The sequence below is a fragment of the Syngnathus acus genome, chromosome 8 (assembly GCF_901709675.1).
Source record: "Syngnathus acus chromosome 8, fSynAcu1.2, whole genome shotgun sequence".
Lineage (NCBI taxonomy): Eukaryota > Metazoa > Chordata > Actinopteri > Syngnathiformes > Syngnathidae > Syngnathus > Syngnathus acus.
The window spans coordinates 3,148,037-3,163,385 of NC_051093.1; the positions used below are offsets into that span (position 1 = coordinate 3,148,037).

General features: G+C 50.1%; 3 protein-coding genes across 3 annotated transcripts; 1 reads left to right on the forward strand and 2 right to left on the reverse strand.

Moving 5' to 3' along the window:
- Nucleotides 1-905: 905 nt before the first annotated feature.
- zgc:158376 (uncharacterized protein LOC100101643 homolog) lies at nucleotides 906-8,706 on the reverse strand. The gene is made up of 11 exons (XM_037257441.1): nucleotides 8,341-8,706; nucleotides 7,040-7,228; nucleotides 6,429-6,572; nucleotides 6,260-6,346; nucleotides 6,029-6,190; nucleotides 5,837-5,869; nucleotides 4,694-5,763; nucleotides 4,338-4,501; nucleotides 4,098-4,259; nucleotides 3,740-3,976; nucleotides 906-3,477 (listed from the first exon to the last, which is right to left on the reverse strand). The coding sequence occupies exons 2-11, from the start codon at nucleotides 7,211-7,213 to the stop codon at nucleotides 3,239-3,241; spliced, it is 2,472 nt and encodes an 823-aa protein (XP_037113336.1). The 5' UTR covers nucleotides 7,214-7,228; nucleotides 8,341-8,706; the 3' UTR covers nucleotides 906-3,238.
- Nucleotides 8,707-9,174: 468 nt separating this feature from the next.
- ube2m (ubiquitin conjugating enzyme E2 M) lies at nucleotides 9,175-11,485 on the forward strand. The gene is made up of 6 exons (XM_037257494.1): nucleotides 9,175-9,645; nucleotides 10,323-10,417; nucleotides 10,491-10,529; nucleotides 10,608-10,711; nucleotides 10,781-10,844; nucleotides 10,928-11,485. Exons 1-6 carry the CDS (start codon nucleotides 9,531-9,533, stop codon nucleotides 11,066-11,068), a joined length of 558 nt encoding a protein of 185 aa, XP_037113389.1. The 5' UTR covers nucleotides 9,175-9,530; the 3' UTR covers nucleotides 11,069-11,485.
- A 60-nt stretch (nucleotides 11,486-11,545) lies between these two features.
- On the reverse strand, nucleotides 11,546-15,104 carry psmd3 (proteasome 26S subunit, non-ATPase 3). Its single transcript, XM_037257452.1, has 12 exons — nucleotides 14,752-15,104; nucleotides 14,128-14,318; nucleotides 13,892-14,032; nucleotides 13,444-13,580; nucleotides 13,190-13,380; nucleotides 12,918-13,021; nucleotides 12,736-12,850; nucleotides 12,396-12,515; nucleotides 12,209-12,312; nucleotides 11,982-12,137; nucleotides 11,860-11,910; nucleotides 11,546-11,730 (listed from the first exon to the last, which is right to left on the reverse strand). Exons 1-12 carry the CDS (start codon nucleotides 14,933-14,935, stop codon nucleotides 11,653-11,655), a joined length of 1,572 nt encoding a protein of 523 aa, XP_037113347.1. The 5' UTR covers nucleotides 14,936-15,104; the 3' UTR covers nucleotides 11,546-11,652.
- Nucleotides 15,105-15,349: the final 245 nt, after the last annotated feature.

Sequence of the window (15,349 nt, forward strand, 5' to 3'; positions counted from 1 at the left end):
CACTACAAGCTCCGGCGGAAGTGGGAGCAGTGAACGCAACGGAGCGAACACGTGTGATCCAGCTGTCGGCGAGGGCGCGTGCTCGTAATGATCACTGTTATTTTTTTAGTTGTTTTACTTTATTGATTTAAAAAATGACGTAGTTAAGTCGTTTTGCTTGAAGGGTTAAGTGAGAGACGCGGTTACGTCATCGTATCGTGACACAAGTGACCAGACTTTGAAGACGCGTCTCCGTCATCACGTTTCGGCTGATGAGCAAGTTGACGTCACAGCTTCTTACTAGCAGTAGTATTCATCAATTTTTAGCATGTGTGCTTTTTAAAAGTTAGTATGTTCATATCGTCTTATTGCTTGTTAATTTGTTGCACCTTAATTATTACTTAACTTTTTTTAATTAGCATGTGTTTATTTGTTCGGATGAGTATTTAGCTGGCGATTAGCAGAAACCTCATCTCCAAAGAGACTTTTTCAGGAAACCAAACAAAAGAAGACTTTGGTTAAGTTGTGAATATTACATCATTAAAGAGAACCAGCTATTTTCTGCACCTCATATTGGTCAATTATTTGTATAAAACGAAAAAGTAAATAAATACATACATAAATGAATAAAAAGCAGACCCACATAGACTAACCAATATGATTTGAGAGGAAAAAAATTGCAAATTGGCCAAACTTGGCTATAGGATGTTTCAACCCAAAGCTAGCTGTGTCATTTTAGAATGTTTATTAGTATTAAAGATTAAAGTCCCAATGTATGCATGTGTGCTTACTAAAAATAGCACACAGTTTTTAATATATATTAATATTTATAGTGTTTAATATGAGCAATGAAAATGCATTGCAGTGCTGAGCAAGGCTCCATCTCCTAAAGAACTACTAAAGAAAGAAAATAAACTACAAACGGGTTAAAAAACAACAACTCATTGCTTCTTTATTAGTTTTACAGTAGTCACTTATATGTTATAGCTGCCTTGAGTTGCTCTTTTGCTTTTTTTTTTTTCCAACTTCCCTCCTCATCTTCCCATCAACACAACAGAAGAGTTATGGACAAAATATAAGAACAACAAGAACACACACACACAAATCAAATAAAAAATGCCCCTTTTCACAAGGAAAACACATTTTGGCAAAGGAGGATAGATGAAAGGTACTGATGATCCAGTGCATTCGAAAACATTCAGAAATACAATATGTTGATTCAGCGTGTGTACAGCTAAATATATAAGAGCTAGGAGGACATTGGTCCAATCAGATTTCATCTCCTCACTTGTTGCCAGGCAGCTTGCAGGCTAACCTGCACCAGACATGAAAGGTAGAATTAAAAACACACACAATAAACACATAAGTGGACCAGCAAACGTGATGGCACTACACGGCTAACGGGAAGCCAATCCTGCTAGCATCCGGCTCGTGTATGACCATGTTTTTTTTTTTTGCCAGTGAACCCGGAAAGTTCCTAATGAACAACTCCAAAATTCACTCTTAAGATTTTTTAAATAGTGGATTACATAGCTGACTCTATAGGGCTGTAACGATTAATCGATTAGTCCCCCATCATTACATACGTATTTTTCATAAAGTGGACTATATAGTTTAGTGATCAACATAGCTAACAGGAACCAAACCCTAGCTAGCATCCTGCCAGTGCCGCTAGCAAGTAAAATAAAGACCGTTTTGACCGACTGCTGCTCAACAGCCACAATTTGTCACAGTTTTGTCCGACCAACAGTCAAAGATTTGTGTAAACAATACAGAAAAAAAATGAAGCTCAGTTCAACTTTTGGTTCACGTTTGTTCTTTTCCGTACGTTGATCCTTTTAACTTTTGATCGACCATCAGTAGCGTACAAACCCAACCCTATCTTGAGACCCTGCTCCACTAACATGCTAATGAGCTGGCAAACCTTTTCAGAGAAAATTTTGTTAAACGATTCATAGCGTGGCAATGGTTGAACTGTTGCTAGCGCTGTTAGCTCGCTGCTATTCAAGTTGATGTAATACAAGATAGTTAGCATGGAATGGCTTTTTTAAAAAAAAAAAACATGTCGGAAGTGTCCTCTAACATTCGCCGCCAAAACATTTTGTGTAACTTGTCTTCTTCAATTACTGTTGCTAACATGCAAAAGCCAGCACAGCCAATTTTTGGTGCTAAGCTAGCTATGCTAACTTGAATCATTACGCTCCACGCCGTCATTTTCAACGGAGGGCATCTCCTTAAAGAGGAACTAAACCTAAACCATTTTTTGAAAGAATAAATGATGTGCCTGCCATCGTGGAGTAATAAATTGAATAATTCATAAACGTATAAGGTTTAACAAAATCGTAATTGAGCCGCAGACATAAAGTGATTTCGAAACTACCAAGGCGCATTGCTCAGCCTTTGAAAAGGAGGCCGCTTACTGAATAACTAGGAGTGAATATTAATGGAATATTATTAATAGAATAAATATTTTGTATTTTTTATGTAAAAAGCATCAGATAAATGATGATATGGACATTTAAAATAGAACAACAGAGATCTTTGGTTTAGTTCCCCTTTAAATGCAAGACTAGCATCCGCCGGCATTGTAACTTAGCAGAGTTTAGCTTCGGGAGCGTATGACAGCTTATTACAGCACAAAGATGTGTTGACAAGACGGAAGACTTCCTGCAGTTGTGCCGACAAGAAGGTGAACAGGGGCCAAAGCCGTAAAAACCAAAGTGTGGACACAGCGCACTGATCTGCACTGGTTAAAACTACGTCGAATGGTTGGCGGACACCATGTTGTCTCGATTGGTGGCTTTTGGATGTTTTTTGGCCTTTTGGAGTGGATTTGTGGTTCCTTTTTTGTTCCGCTGACACATTTGGCTTGAAAAAATGACTTGAGGTTCCCAATCAAGTCATTTCTTCCTTTTTTATTGTGTACTCAGTGACCATGATGGTTGAATTAGATTAACATCAACTTGTGTATGCTCCATTTTAGAATCTAAGGTGCGTTGCGTTGTGATGTCAGGCTGGGGGAAAAGATGGCACCGACGCATGTCATTTGATTTCTACGGCTTTGGGTCAGGGGTCATGAAAGTGGCGGTCTCTTGGGGTGTGCGCGCTCATTCACATGAAAACACAGAAATAACACACGCACGTTTGTACAGAGAACAAGTATGTACATGCTCAGAGGTATGCCAACACGTTTCTCCTCATCCTCCTCCTCACCTGTAGTGTCCTCAATTGTCCCATGATGCCACAGGGCACTTAGCATTTAGCTGTTCTTTAGCAGCATCCTGTCCTCGGGCGGACAGGAAGTGGAAGCAGCGAGCGTGGCGTTGGCGACAGAGGACGCGGACGAGGAAGAAGACGAGGACGAGGACGGCTGCGTGGGGAAGCAGAGGAGTTGTCCCGCTTCGGCGGGGAGCAGCGAGCACGAGCGAAGGTCCACCGTCTGCAGGGACGGACAACGGCGCAACAGTGGGACGCTCTGCTCAGTCACCTTCACGCAACCTGCCACACACACAAACATCAGCTTAACATTGCCATCATTTGGTGATACAGTTAACACAGCAACAAAAATCCTTCCTGGCAAGGTCCAAACATTGTTGGGAAAATGCTCAAAGGAGATGACTGAGGCTGAGATTTTCAAACTCAACAAGCTTTCTAAACAAATCATCAATCACTTGACGATTCCTCCATTTGATTTGCTTTGGCGCGCCACAAAAAGTGCAAATGGCGGCAACAGAGCCTGCGTTGAGCGACGGGGGCGTACCTGCCAGGTTGAGGTGCGTGAGGGTGTGTCTGAGCGGCGAGGCGGGCGCCGCCAACGTGGCCACGCTGTGGTCCGACACGTTGGCGCAGTGGCTGAGGTCCAGCTTGGCCAGACGTGGCACGAAGCGTACCAGCAGGCGGGACGCCGCGTCCGTCAGGTCCAGCCCGGACAGCCGCAGCTCCGTCACGTTGTGGAAGCGCCCTACTCGCGGTTCCGAGCCACCGCCACCACCACGTACTGGGCAACCAATCAGACAGAGGGACTATTACCTCTAATCTTAGAAATTCCTTGTGCCTCCTCTCCACCATTCATTTAGGTCAACAAACTAGCCAAGGCACTCGAAAACGATAGGGATCACCTGTCCTGCTATCGGAGGGCGGGGCCAGCAGCTCCCTCAGGTGTGCGTCCTTCAAGTCGTCCACGCCGCTCAAGTCCAACATGCGCAAACAAGACCGCACGCCCTGACACAACGCCGACACCGCCGGCCACGCTACGCCTGCCACCGTCAACTCCGCCAGACCTGGAGCGCGCGTGCACACACGTCTATGTCAAATAGGAGTGAATATGCAAGTGAGGATGGACGCACCGGCGGACAGACCCGGCAGGCGGCTGATGAGCCAGAGAAGCTGCTTCTTGGAGATGTTGGTGTGTCCCAGGTTGAGCGAGACGGGCTGTCGACGAATGATCCCGCTGAGCATGGGTGGCGTGATGGAGCGCTGTCGGCTCAGGTCGATCCGACTCCACAGTCGTTTGTCGCAACACCTGCGTCGCCATGGCAACCAGAGGTCAGTGTTACTTAGGACAGGTCCGGCTATGTGGAGACTACAGTGATTCCCAAGCAGGGTGCCGCGGGAAATGAACCGATTTCACATCCTTAAGAAGGCATCCGTGGCTATCGATGGCAGTGACATACAATAATTCAATAAATCGAGACTCGTTCACGGCGGGACTGACCAGCGGCTCCACGTGCGACACACACGCATGCACAGGCACAGCTCACGATGGCCGAGGAAGGAGAAGACCCGCAGCCAGGTGTCACGCGTCATGACGTGGGTGCGGCCCGAATCCAGCGGCAGGCAGCTAGGCTCGGGGCAGGTGGGAGGCGGCCTCACTAGGTGGCGCTCCATCTGGATGGGACGCGGCGGAGACGGCACAGCAGGGGGGCTGCGCTTCATCACGTGCGAACGCCCCGCTGCCCCAGAGCAGGGCGATGGCGCCGTGGCCGACACCAGCGGCCCGCCGCCTCGCCCCCCATTGGAGGCGGGGACAGAGTTCCTCTGCCGACTCTTGTTACCTTTGGTCCCGCCCCCTCCCATCCCGCTGTGTCTGTGATTGGTCAGCAGGCTGCTGGCATTTTCTTTCTCGCCACGCACGCGTCCGTTGCGCGCCTCCTGCCCGTTGCTGCGCTGCGAGGACGGAGCCATCTGATTGGATGAGAGCGGCGAGGGTGACGGGAGGGATGACGAATTTTTCCCGACTCTGTCCGAGGACGGCGGATCGGCCTCGTCCCCGTCCAGCATGGCTTTTCTGCCCCGCGGCGTCAAGGCTCCGGGCACGTCTCCTCTCCGCCGCGTCTTGTCTCCCACCCGCTCCTCCTCCCGCTCCTCGTCCTCCTCCTCCGACTCGTCGCTGGCGCTGAAGCCCAACTCTGCCAGGCGCCGGTCCCGTTCGCTGCGGGTCCTCTCCGGTCGGGCCAAGCCGCTGTTGCCGTGGGCGACGGGAGGCAGCGGCAGCGTAGGTGAGGAGGGCGAGGAGGCTCCGCCCCCGCGCAGAGAGTCGTCAGAGTCCGACTCAGAGTCCGACTCGGAGCTGGAGGACGACGACGACGACGAGTCGGGCCGGCGCTCCAGCAGGCACATCCTCTTGAAGCGTTCCAATTTTTCCCGGTGATGCGAGCGCTGCTCTGCACTGGACGACCCCCCTCCAACACCATCACCCGAAGCTGACAAGGAGGCCGAGCCCAGAGGAGCCACTCCCGCTGCGGAGGCTGGGCCAGTCGACTCTGCTCCTTCCTGTTTGGGCTTCTAAAAGCAGGAAGTAAGCGCATAGTCAGAAGTAATGCAGCACAACCACAACGGAAGAAAACGTTGTGTATACCTTTTTGAGACGTTTCTCGTGCGCACCCTTCATCTGAAAGAAAAGACACTTTTATAAGGGGGGAGCAGAGCAAGTGACCCACAAACAATTTTGAAATGAGATTTCTTCACCAGCCTGCTCCTGCATGATTCATTTGATAGAACACGGTTATGAACTTTGATTTTTAAGGCTTGAATGCAGGAGCCGCCTGACCTTCTTCTTGGGCCCGCCGTCTGAGGGCAGCGTCTCCTTCCTCCTCTTGTGGCTGCCGTCCGGCCTGGGTGCCTCCTTCTTGGGCGGCGGCTCGTCCGTCAGTTTCCAGCGGCCCAGCTCGCCGTTGTCCAGACGCCGCTTGGCCAACATGTCCGCTTGCTCCTGTGGCCACACACAAGACCAGGGTGAGGGGGTTCTGGTCGCCAGACAAAGCCGGCGCCAGTCACTCACCTTGCTGGTCTTTCCCTCCTTGTGGCACTTGGGACACTCCCAGCAGTTGGGAATCTCGTCATTGATGATGCCCTCCGCTTTGCCCATCTGCCAGAACGCAAAGCACACACACGTCAGGCAGGCTTCTCTTGGGTGTCGACGGGCAACAGGAAGTGAGGGTCCGACCCACCTTGAGGCAGCGCGGGTGTATGATTTCATTGCAGATGGTACATTCCATCAGGCTCAGGCTGAACTTGTCCTCGTCACCCTCCACCGTGTCTTCCTTCCCCGCCTCGCCACACGCCAGGCACACCGCCGTGTGCGGCAGCACCGGCTGCACGCAGGGATCAGAGGTCATCGTCAGGTACGCTTAGCATCAGTGACTCTGCCCGGAGCACGTCGATACAATGGCGCTACCAATAAATATATGATGCAATATGACAGGCCATGGCCTCTCATTGCCTCCAAAATCAAACATTTCATCTGCCAATCAACAACATCGGATCATTCATCAGCGCGTATGCGTGTAAGGTCTGGTTCACTGGCAGTGCCAGTTGCCATGGAAACACCGCATCGTTGCCTGCTGGCCTACAGCTTGCCTTGCATGACACTTGAATGTTCAGAGCACATACGTGTGTGCGTGCATGCGATGACGTCACCATGTGAACGCCAGATTGTCTTGGTGTAAAATCAGGGTCCAATCAGTTCAATCAATTGTTTTCCAATCAGTTGTTAGGGTTGCCCTCGATGCTACGGCAACAATCACAGTAAGTTTGGTGTCAAGTTGAATGTTGGCCTCACCGCCGTGCACTGCCGGAGCAGACAGGACTGCTTCATGCGTCCGGGCCCGCCGAACTTCTTCATGTCCTTGCAGAAGTGACACTCGCCGCACTCGCTGCGGGTGCACGCCTGGCAGCGGCGGCACCGCGTCCTCCTGCGCCTCGCCCCCCCGCCCAGCGCCTTACTGCCCGACATCCCACAACGAGTCAGCTGCAAACAAACAATATGTTAGTGTGCTCAATTGGCCGCTGATGATTGACGTACAGGACAACTTTTTAGGGCAGGTGACACCATTCGATGTACTGGCAAATAATGATTAGTTTTAATAAATTCATCTGCCAATTATTTCCACTTTTTTTTTCTGTCGGCAATGTCACACAAATGTTCCTCCATCCTTTCATCCATCCATCCATTTTCTGTACCGCTTGTGCCCACGAGGGTCGCGGGCATGCTGAAGCCTATCCCAGCATCAGCGGGCGACATCCTGAACCGGTTGCCAGGGCACACAGAGACAAAAAACCATCCACACTCACAGGCAATTTGGAGTCCTCAATCAGCCTACCATGCATGTCTATGGGATGTGGGAGGAAACCAGAGAAATCCCACACAGGCACGGGGAGAACATGCAAACTCCACACACCCTCTGAACTGTGAGACGAATGTGCTAACCCATGCGCCACCGAGCTGCAAATTCAAATGATCCTGAAAAAGCAAACTTTTTCCTCAACACATGAAAACTACAGTTCTCCGGAACTGATTTTCAAAATTCTCCCTGCGTTGTCCTGAAGTTGAAGTGGCAATTCCAACCTGATGCAGCATTTGAAACATAATAAAAATGCTCCAAAATGCAGGAAGCTCTGCGCTGAGAATAGCTGCGAATTAAGCGAAATACACTCCCCCCCCCAAAAAAAACAACCAATGTCAACATGCCACAATATGTTAGTTCAAGGCTTGTTCCTATGCTTTCATGTAAAAATGCTAAGAGCTACTACTCATCACTGTGTCACGTGATCAATGGACATCACAAAGCATCCTTGGCAGGAGTTAGCAAGCATTAGGAAGCCAAGCAGCACCTAAAGGCTGCCAACCGCGAACACACATACATACATATGCTCGAACCAACGCACGCACATACATATGCTCGAACCAACGCACGCACATACATACAAACATACACATTCATACATACGGACGGACGCACGCCCCCTCCGTGAATGAGGAACATGGGCTAACATGCTAAGCCCTTAGCATCGCTCTGGCTGCTCTCTTGAGTCAAAGGACTGGCTGGCGCGCACGCACGAACGGCAGTTGTTGTCACCCACCTCTGGCTATCAGCTCGCATGCTCGTGCCTCGTACATTAGCAACAATATTTAGCCGTCCAGCCAGCTAGCCGCGTTAGCTCGTCGTCAGTCCGTCCGTCAGCTTCCTTGTTTAGTGCCGCTGATCCGCCCGCCTCCACCACCACCACCTCACGCGCGCCCCATGCCGCCGTTCACCGACTTTAGTCTCCTTCTAGCTTCTAATCAGCTAGCCCCGAGGAGCCAATGCGTTATCTATAGTACAACAATTCGATCTTCATGAGGAGAAGAGGGGCGCAGTGCTGCTGTTGGTGCTGCTGCGAGACGAACCCATTCATCTATCTCTTGCGCTCTCTGGGCTGCGCACGTCGCAGCGTGCGTGCTCGTTCTATTTCCCAGGCTTGTTCACCGCATGTTGACATATCCCTCCGCATTAAGTAGACCGTCCCTCCCAGTGATTTCTTGTTTATTTTTCATTTTCTTACAGCACAATGTAAATAAGCGAAAACTAATAATCTCACACAAAAATAAATAAAATAGAAAATACCAGAATAAAAAAACACAGTAATGGGAGCACAATTTCAAGGTTTTGATAGCTTTCTTGTTTTAACATTTTTCATAGACTGTGAAAATAGGTTTCATATCAAGACCATGTATTTTTGAATTTGTCGGTATTTTTAACCATGGACTCTTCTTTGACACGCCTGGGATGACGTCACACAGGTGACTGCGGGCGCGGGCTCCGGGGAGACCAGTCAAGACTGAAAAATAAGTAAATAAATGTCGTAAATACGGGTGACGTCACATACTAAAATGCATTATGGGACTTGAAGTTGTCGCCGCTATAAAAAGATTAGATTCACTAGAGTCACAGTGGACACACAATAGACACACTTGGATCCAGACAAATGTATATGTTGATATAAGCGGTGGCGTAAATTCAAGTGAAAGTTGTACTAGAGTCACAAGTAGAAGCGTTTGTAGCGAGACAAGCCCGAACCAATCGCTAGCCGTTAGCATGTAGCCACTGGGCTAGCAAGCTAGGCTCTAGTGCTAGCGGCGTGTAATTGGTTGACGTGCGCCGGTAGTGTCGGCTCGTCCATCAACATTCGGGTGCTGTTGGGACGGAACACACTCCCCAGCGAGCGAGCCAGCGACGCGGACTTGGCGAACACGGAGGCGTCGTTGTGCGCGTCTCATCCTGCGAGTGAAGATGATTAAGCTCTTTTCCCTGAAGCAGCAGAAGAAAGACGAGGAATCTGCTGGAGGAAACCGAACCGGAGCCGGCGGTAAAAAAGCCAGCGCGGCCCAGCTTCGAATACAGAAAGGTGCGATCCCTCCGACCACAAACACACGCCTTTACACTCTTCGATGTACATTCAAAGTGTGTGTAAACGTGCGTGTGTGTACGTGCATATGTTTGAAATCGTTAAAACACAACTGCGAGCTCCTCACTGTTCCCAAGCCAAGAATACACTCAGCTAGCAGTTAGCCACAGAGGCTAAGTGCTACCGAGCTGACTCGCGCTAGTCCAATTTACACTTGTGTCTTCGATAAACTGACGACACCACACACAGAACAACACACAACATGTTTTATGGCTGGCTAGCTGCCTAGCAGCTAACACTGCTAGCTCTTAGTAGTGCGATCTTTGTGCTTAACTGTTAGCACACATGGGTGCTGCTTGCTGTATTAGCATCTTGACGTCATGACACCTGCAAGGGTGACGTCAGCAAGCCACACCTGCAAGGTTTTTTGGGCACTATTCCTTGCTCTTGTTCCAGTGACATCACTTCCTGTGATTACACAACGTGCTACACAGTTATCGTGGTTATGCACATATGCCGTTGGCTAGTGTTTGATTCCGAAAAGGTGTCTTTTCGACAGTTCATTCCAATCAATTGAATCTACTAAAGACAGGATTTATTTTCTATTGAAAATGTCGATTGTTTTTTTTGAAAGGGTCTGTTTCAGTAGTGTTTTATTTTGAAATGGCGTGTTTCAGACATCAATGAGTTGAATCTGCCAAAGACATGTGAGATCAACTTCCCTGACGACGACGACCTCCTCAACTTCAGACTCATAATCTCACCTGACGAGGTATGTGCGTGTATGTGTGCGCGCATGTGATAAATGGTGACCTTTTTTTTTTTTTTCTTCCTTGTCCTGTTAGGGTTTTTATAAAGGAGGAAAGTTTGTCTTCAGCTTTAAGGTCAGACTCATTTTTTCTTGTAATCTATGTGGAAACGCTGTTCTTTGCATGCAAGAGTTTTGTATGCGTGTCTTGCAGGTAGGACAGGGTTATCCTCATGACCCCCCCAAGGTGAAATGCGAAACGATGGTGTACCACCCCAACATCGACCTGGAAGGAAACGTCTGCCTCAACATCTTAAGGTGACTTCACTTCCTGTTTGCTGAGTCGCATAACGTTTGTGTGTGTGTTTTAATGTGTGTGTCCTGCAGGGAGGACTGGAAGCCCGTGCTGACAATAAACTCCATCATCTACGGCCTGCAGTATCTTTTTCTAGTGAGTAACTTCCTGCTTGTGAACGTCACGATGGTTTACTTCATCATGACAGAGTGACTCAAGGCGCTTTGCTTGCGTTTCAGGAGCCCAACCCAGAGGACCCCCTGAACAAGGAGGCGGCCGAGGTCCTGCAGACAAACCGCCGCTTGTTTGAGCAAAACGTCCATCGCACGCTGCGCGGCGGCTACATAGGCTCCATCTACTTTGAGAGGTGTCTGAAATAGCTCCGCCCCCGCCCGTAGGAACCAACCGAGGACATTTTGGGAGGTCCCCTGCCCCGCCCCCTTGTCTCATTTTTCATTTCCATGACTCAGCGTTCATCGTTCACGCCCAGCAGGACTCGGGGATCTTGGGAGGGGAGGGGGGGATGGAAGTGTGGCGGGCCGTGAATGTTGACGGCGTCACACACGCTTTGACTTTTCATTTGACATGAGGCCACGCCGCCGCAAACTCCAAACAATGTGCCCCCGCAAAGGGGTGGTTGTCGGGCGCGGGGCGGAAGGATGAGTTTTGAGTTTGCCGTGGGGGCGGGGCTACTGTGGTGGCGGGCGGAAAACGTGCTGAAAAAGATGGGGCTTATGAGTTGACATGTACATGAAGACTGCAATGATTGACGTGAATAAAATACCAACTTGAACGATCCCGTTTTGCATCTTTGCCACTGCACTGGATATGAAAAGAGTGAGGCAAAAACAACCACCTCTACAAGATGGCCATCTTTATTTGAGAGAAGAGAAGCAGAAGAAAGGGGCATTGTGGGTCATAAACATCAGACAACTTCCTGTGTGTGTGCAGGAAGTCGGCGTGCTCAGGGGAAACTGTCGTCGTCATCTTCCGCCATTTCTTTGGCGAACTCCAGATCTTGTTGCTCACGCTCGCGACGCTCCTGAAAACGCATGTGATGTCATCCTCCTCTGAACATGCACACACTTGGTGTCTTATTTCAAAGTCAGTGATGAAGCGGAGAATGTCACATGTACTGAAATGTGTTCGTCTGGAGCGTGTGTGTGATTACCTCAGCTGACTCCAAATCTTTGTTGTAAGCTTTTGGCGGAAACCTCATGGCCTGAACACAACAGCGGCACAGTTAACACCACGACGCGGTTGCAAACGCAGTGTGTGCACGGGCGTGCTCACCTTGACCGACATGTTGTGTATGTCAAGGCAGAAGGAGATCCTCTGGTGGAAGGCCAGCTGCGGTTCACGGGTGCCGTAGATGTCTATGGTCTCTTTGGATTGGACGAAGCCTTTCTCGTGGTTGATGCTGGCCTCGATCACGCCGTCCCGGATGGCCTGCACGGACACGCGGCCGTCACGTCTGTGCGTGCATGCATGTGTGTGTGTGTGCGCGTGTGCTACGCTACCTTGGCCACAATAAACTCTGCATCCTCGGGACTGTCTAGTTGCAGCTTGAGGGCGATGTCGGCCAGTGAGATGCGAGAGTACGACAGGCTGATCATGCGCACGCCTGAACACACAAGCGCCGACGTGGTTAGTTTCGGCGATGCGTGCGTGTGCAGGGTGGGGTGTTGCTGGGCCAGCTGTGCTCACCTGTCTTGATGACGTTGTGTCTGAGGCGGATGATGAGCGTGTACGTGCCGTCAGCTTGGAACTTCTCTCCAAACTGCTCCAAGACTTGGTTGAACTTAGACAGGTTGCCCATTCTCACCGCTGAACACGCACACACAATGTGTTGAAAGTGGTTAGTAGTGCAAAACGCTCATACACGTGCTCGTTGGTGACAAACACTTTGTTACTGGTAGTTGTTACCATGTAACGCTGCATAATAATAACCCAAATAAACTAGTTCCCTTGCAGTCCTGCAAATGGGAGTAAAGCACAAAGAATCAGCTTGCAGAGCTGACACTAGGAAGGCGATGTCATCACTGACCCTGAGTGAGCAAGAAGTAGGGCATGAGTGACCTCTTGAGCGACGGCTGCCTGAATTGAAGCCTGTCTGGAATTTCTCCCAACAGCAACTCCACCACAATCAGCAGCTTGTGCACCTGAACCCAAACACACAGTTGCGTCAACTTTCTGCTCGACCCGCTTGCCGTGTGGATGCGTGCTCACCGTCTGCTTGAATCCGACGGCGGTGTGTTGCGGGGCTTTCCTGAGCGCGTTGGTTAACGTCCGGCGAGCCTCCGAATACTCCAGCTGGATGGCTTTAATGCGACCTGCAACACAAAAACACACGATGGCGCTAAGTCACCCCGCCCACCGCTAACAACTGCGGAGTCTACATGTGTTGCTCCACCGTTAGATAAAAGAACGTTGCTGAAAGGGTTGCAAAATCATCAGTGTGTGTGTGTTTGGGAGTAGACAAGTTCGGGCGTGCGTAATACCAGTGTAGTAGAGGTATCGAGCCCACTCGTTGTTGTTGGCAAGTTCTGGAAATACGGACTTGGACACGAGCTTCTCGGCCTGATCGTAGAGGTTGAAGTTGAGGTAATTCCTCAGCAGGAGATTGAGCAGAACCGCTTGGCCATCTGCGTCATGACGCAGCGTCGCTGTCCGTAGGCGCGTGTGCAGGAAGCTGAAGGAGGACAGAGGCAAAATCACGACACTGGCGGACTGAGGCGATTGGGCCAGGGAGTACCTGCGGATGTCATCCAGCTGGTCGAGAAACTCGTAGACGCGGGCGTGGTAGTAGTAACACTTGGCGGCCACCAGGTCCAGAGCCCGGCGGTTCTTGGAGGCCATCTTCTGCAGCAGGTCGTCAGAAACCTTCTGAGCCTGACACAAAGTCACAGGAGGAGTTTTGCTCTTTAAAATCATGTGACACCACACCATACTTAGGATTAGTGGCATGATGACGGAGGGCAAGATTTGACAGCTTCTAGCAATGTGACGACGCCTAACCAAAAACCATAACATGATAAAACGCAGAGTCAGCCTGGATTAACCACTTCAAGCAGTTACCTAACATGTCCACTAAAAATATCTCAGCAGCGTTTTGCGAGTCAGGAGTAACTGAACGATCGTCATCATTCCTGTCCATGTCATATATGTTTGACGCTCATCTGCATAAATGAGTGAAAGGTTACCTCGATGAACCTCTTGTTGTTGGTCAGGTGGACTACAAGAAGCAGCTGCAGGTAGGCCTCTACCTCGGGAAGCAGAGGACTGCTGGCGGCCTTACCCGTCCTGGGCCGGAACGGCACGTCCCCATCCACCAGATCCATGGGCTGGAAAAGTACGGGAAACATAAATTGGCGAGAAATTTCGCAGACCTCCGCAAACTGAGACACGCCTTAATGCGATGTGAGGTCATGTGACACACCTCGTCCAGGAAAGCGAGCAAGAAGTCTCGGGTGGCGGCATTGTTGGTGAAGAAGCCGCAGACCGTTTTGTGCAGCACCAGAGTGTTGAGGCGGCGGCTGGTGGACGGCAAGGCTCGCAACGCTCTCAACACAAAGCGAGGCTCCTTGCCCGACACGGCTTTCTCGATCTGTTTTACGTGCTCCTTGATGTCTGAGGCGTTTAGGATGACAAACAGAGCAAAAGTGAGCCCTTTCCAGGCAAAGTGTAAACACACCAATCAACACATGATGCCCACAACCACGCACATCTCTTCTCCTGATTTCTCGATGGACTGGTTTTATTGTGTTTGATAAATGACTGAACAGTGGTTCTTGCCTCCTCCAATTTTGCTAATTTAAGTTTACAAAACAGCGGTTGAATATGTAACATAATCTACACTTTGGATCAAATTTCGTAAACATCATGTGACAAACAGTGTCTCGCTTGACGTTTGTTGGCAAGTGTGTCGCTGTCCCTCAGGCAGGCGTCAAAAACATTTAGCAGAGTGACGTCACGCGCTATACCACCGACGCTAGCGAGGCTTGCAGCCGACTCACGAATAGTCGGTGACGGCATCCCGGCTTCGGAGGTGCGGGTGGCCTACCTTCCAGCGTTAGGCTGTCCAGCTCCTTGGGCGGCTTGGCCGAGCCTGCTGCCTCCACCTCGGGCATCTCGACGTCCTGCGGCTCGGAAGAAGTAGCGGCGGCCTCCTTGGGCTTGTCGGTCTTTGAGTCTCGCTCTCGGCCTCCCGCTCGGTCACGCCGCTTGGCCCCCGCCGTCTCCTTCATCGCCTTTGCTACTCGAAAATGTCACAAGTAAAACGAAACAAACTAAAACAAATAAACCAAAAGAGACAAGGACAAGTTTGTGCTTTTGTCTTGGCTCGCTGGTTGGACGCCGCAATGACTGGCAAGTCTGCTGTAGCGGCGCAAAGGATTGTGGGAGGGGGCAGAACAGGCAGCGCCAATCGATCGCAGAGTGCGTCGACGTCACAATACAGTGATCCCTCGCTATTTCGCGTTTCGTTTATCGTGGCTTCACAACATCGCGGATTTTTTTTCAAATTAAAAAAACATCTAAAAGTCATTTTAGCATCTTTCCGCAAACTCGTTAGCCTGCCCAGTACTTCTTGTTGAACGTACTTCGCGGATTTCACTTATCGCGGGTGGTTTTTGGAACCAATTATCCGCGATAAAGGAGGG

Coding starts and splice junctions, on each gene's coding strand:
- zgc:158376 (XM_037257441.1), bottom strand. CDS start 7,213: ATGTCGGGCAGTAAGGCGCTGGGCGGGGGGGCGAGGCGCAGGAGGACG. Junction 6,573..7,039: donor TGCTCCGGCAGTGCACGGCG/GTGAGGCCAACA, acceptor CCCTGCGTGCAG/CCGGTGCTGCCGCACACGGC. Junction 3,977..4,097: donor GCCCTCCGATAGCAGGACAG/GTGATCCCTATC, acceptor TTGGTTGCCCAG/TACGTGGTGGTGGCGGTGGC.
- psmd3 (XM_037257452.1), bottom strand. CDS start 14,935: ATGAAGGAGACGGCGGGGGCCAAGCGGCGTGACCGAGCGGGAGGCCGA. Junction 12,851..12,917: donor CCGTCGGATTCAAGCAGACG/GTGAGCACGCAT, acceptor GTTTGGGTTCAG/GTGCACAAGCTGCTGATTGT. Junction 12,516..12,735: donor CTACTTCTTGCTCACTCAGG/GTCAGTGATGAC, acceptor GTGCGTGTTCAG/CGGTGAGAATGGGCAACCTG.
- ube2m (XM_037257494.1), top strand. CDS start 9,531: ATGATTAAGCTCTTTTCCCTGAAGCAGCAGAAGAAAGACGAGGAATCT. Junction 9,646..10,322: donor CCAGCTTCGAATACAGAAAG/GTGCGATCCCTC, acceptor GGCGTGTTTCAG/ACATCAATGAGTTGAATCTG. Junction 10,530..10,607: donor AGTTTGTCTTCAGCTTTAAG/GTCAGACTCATT, acceptor CGTGTCTTGCAG/GTAGGACAGGGTTATCCTCA.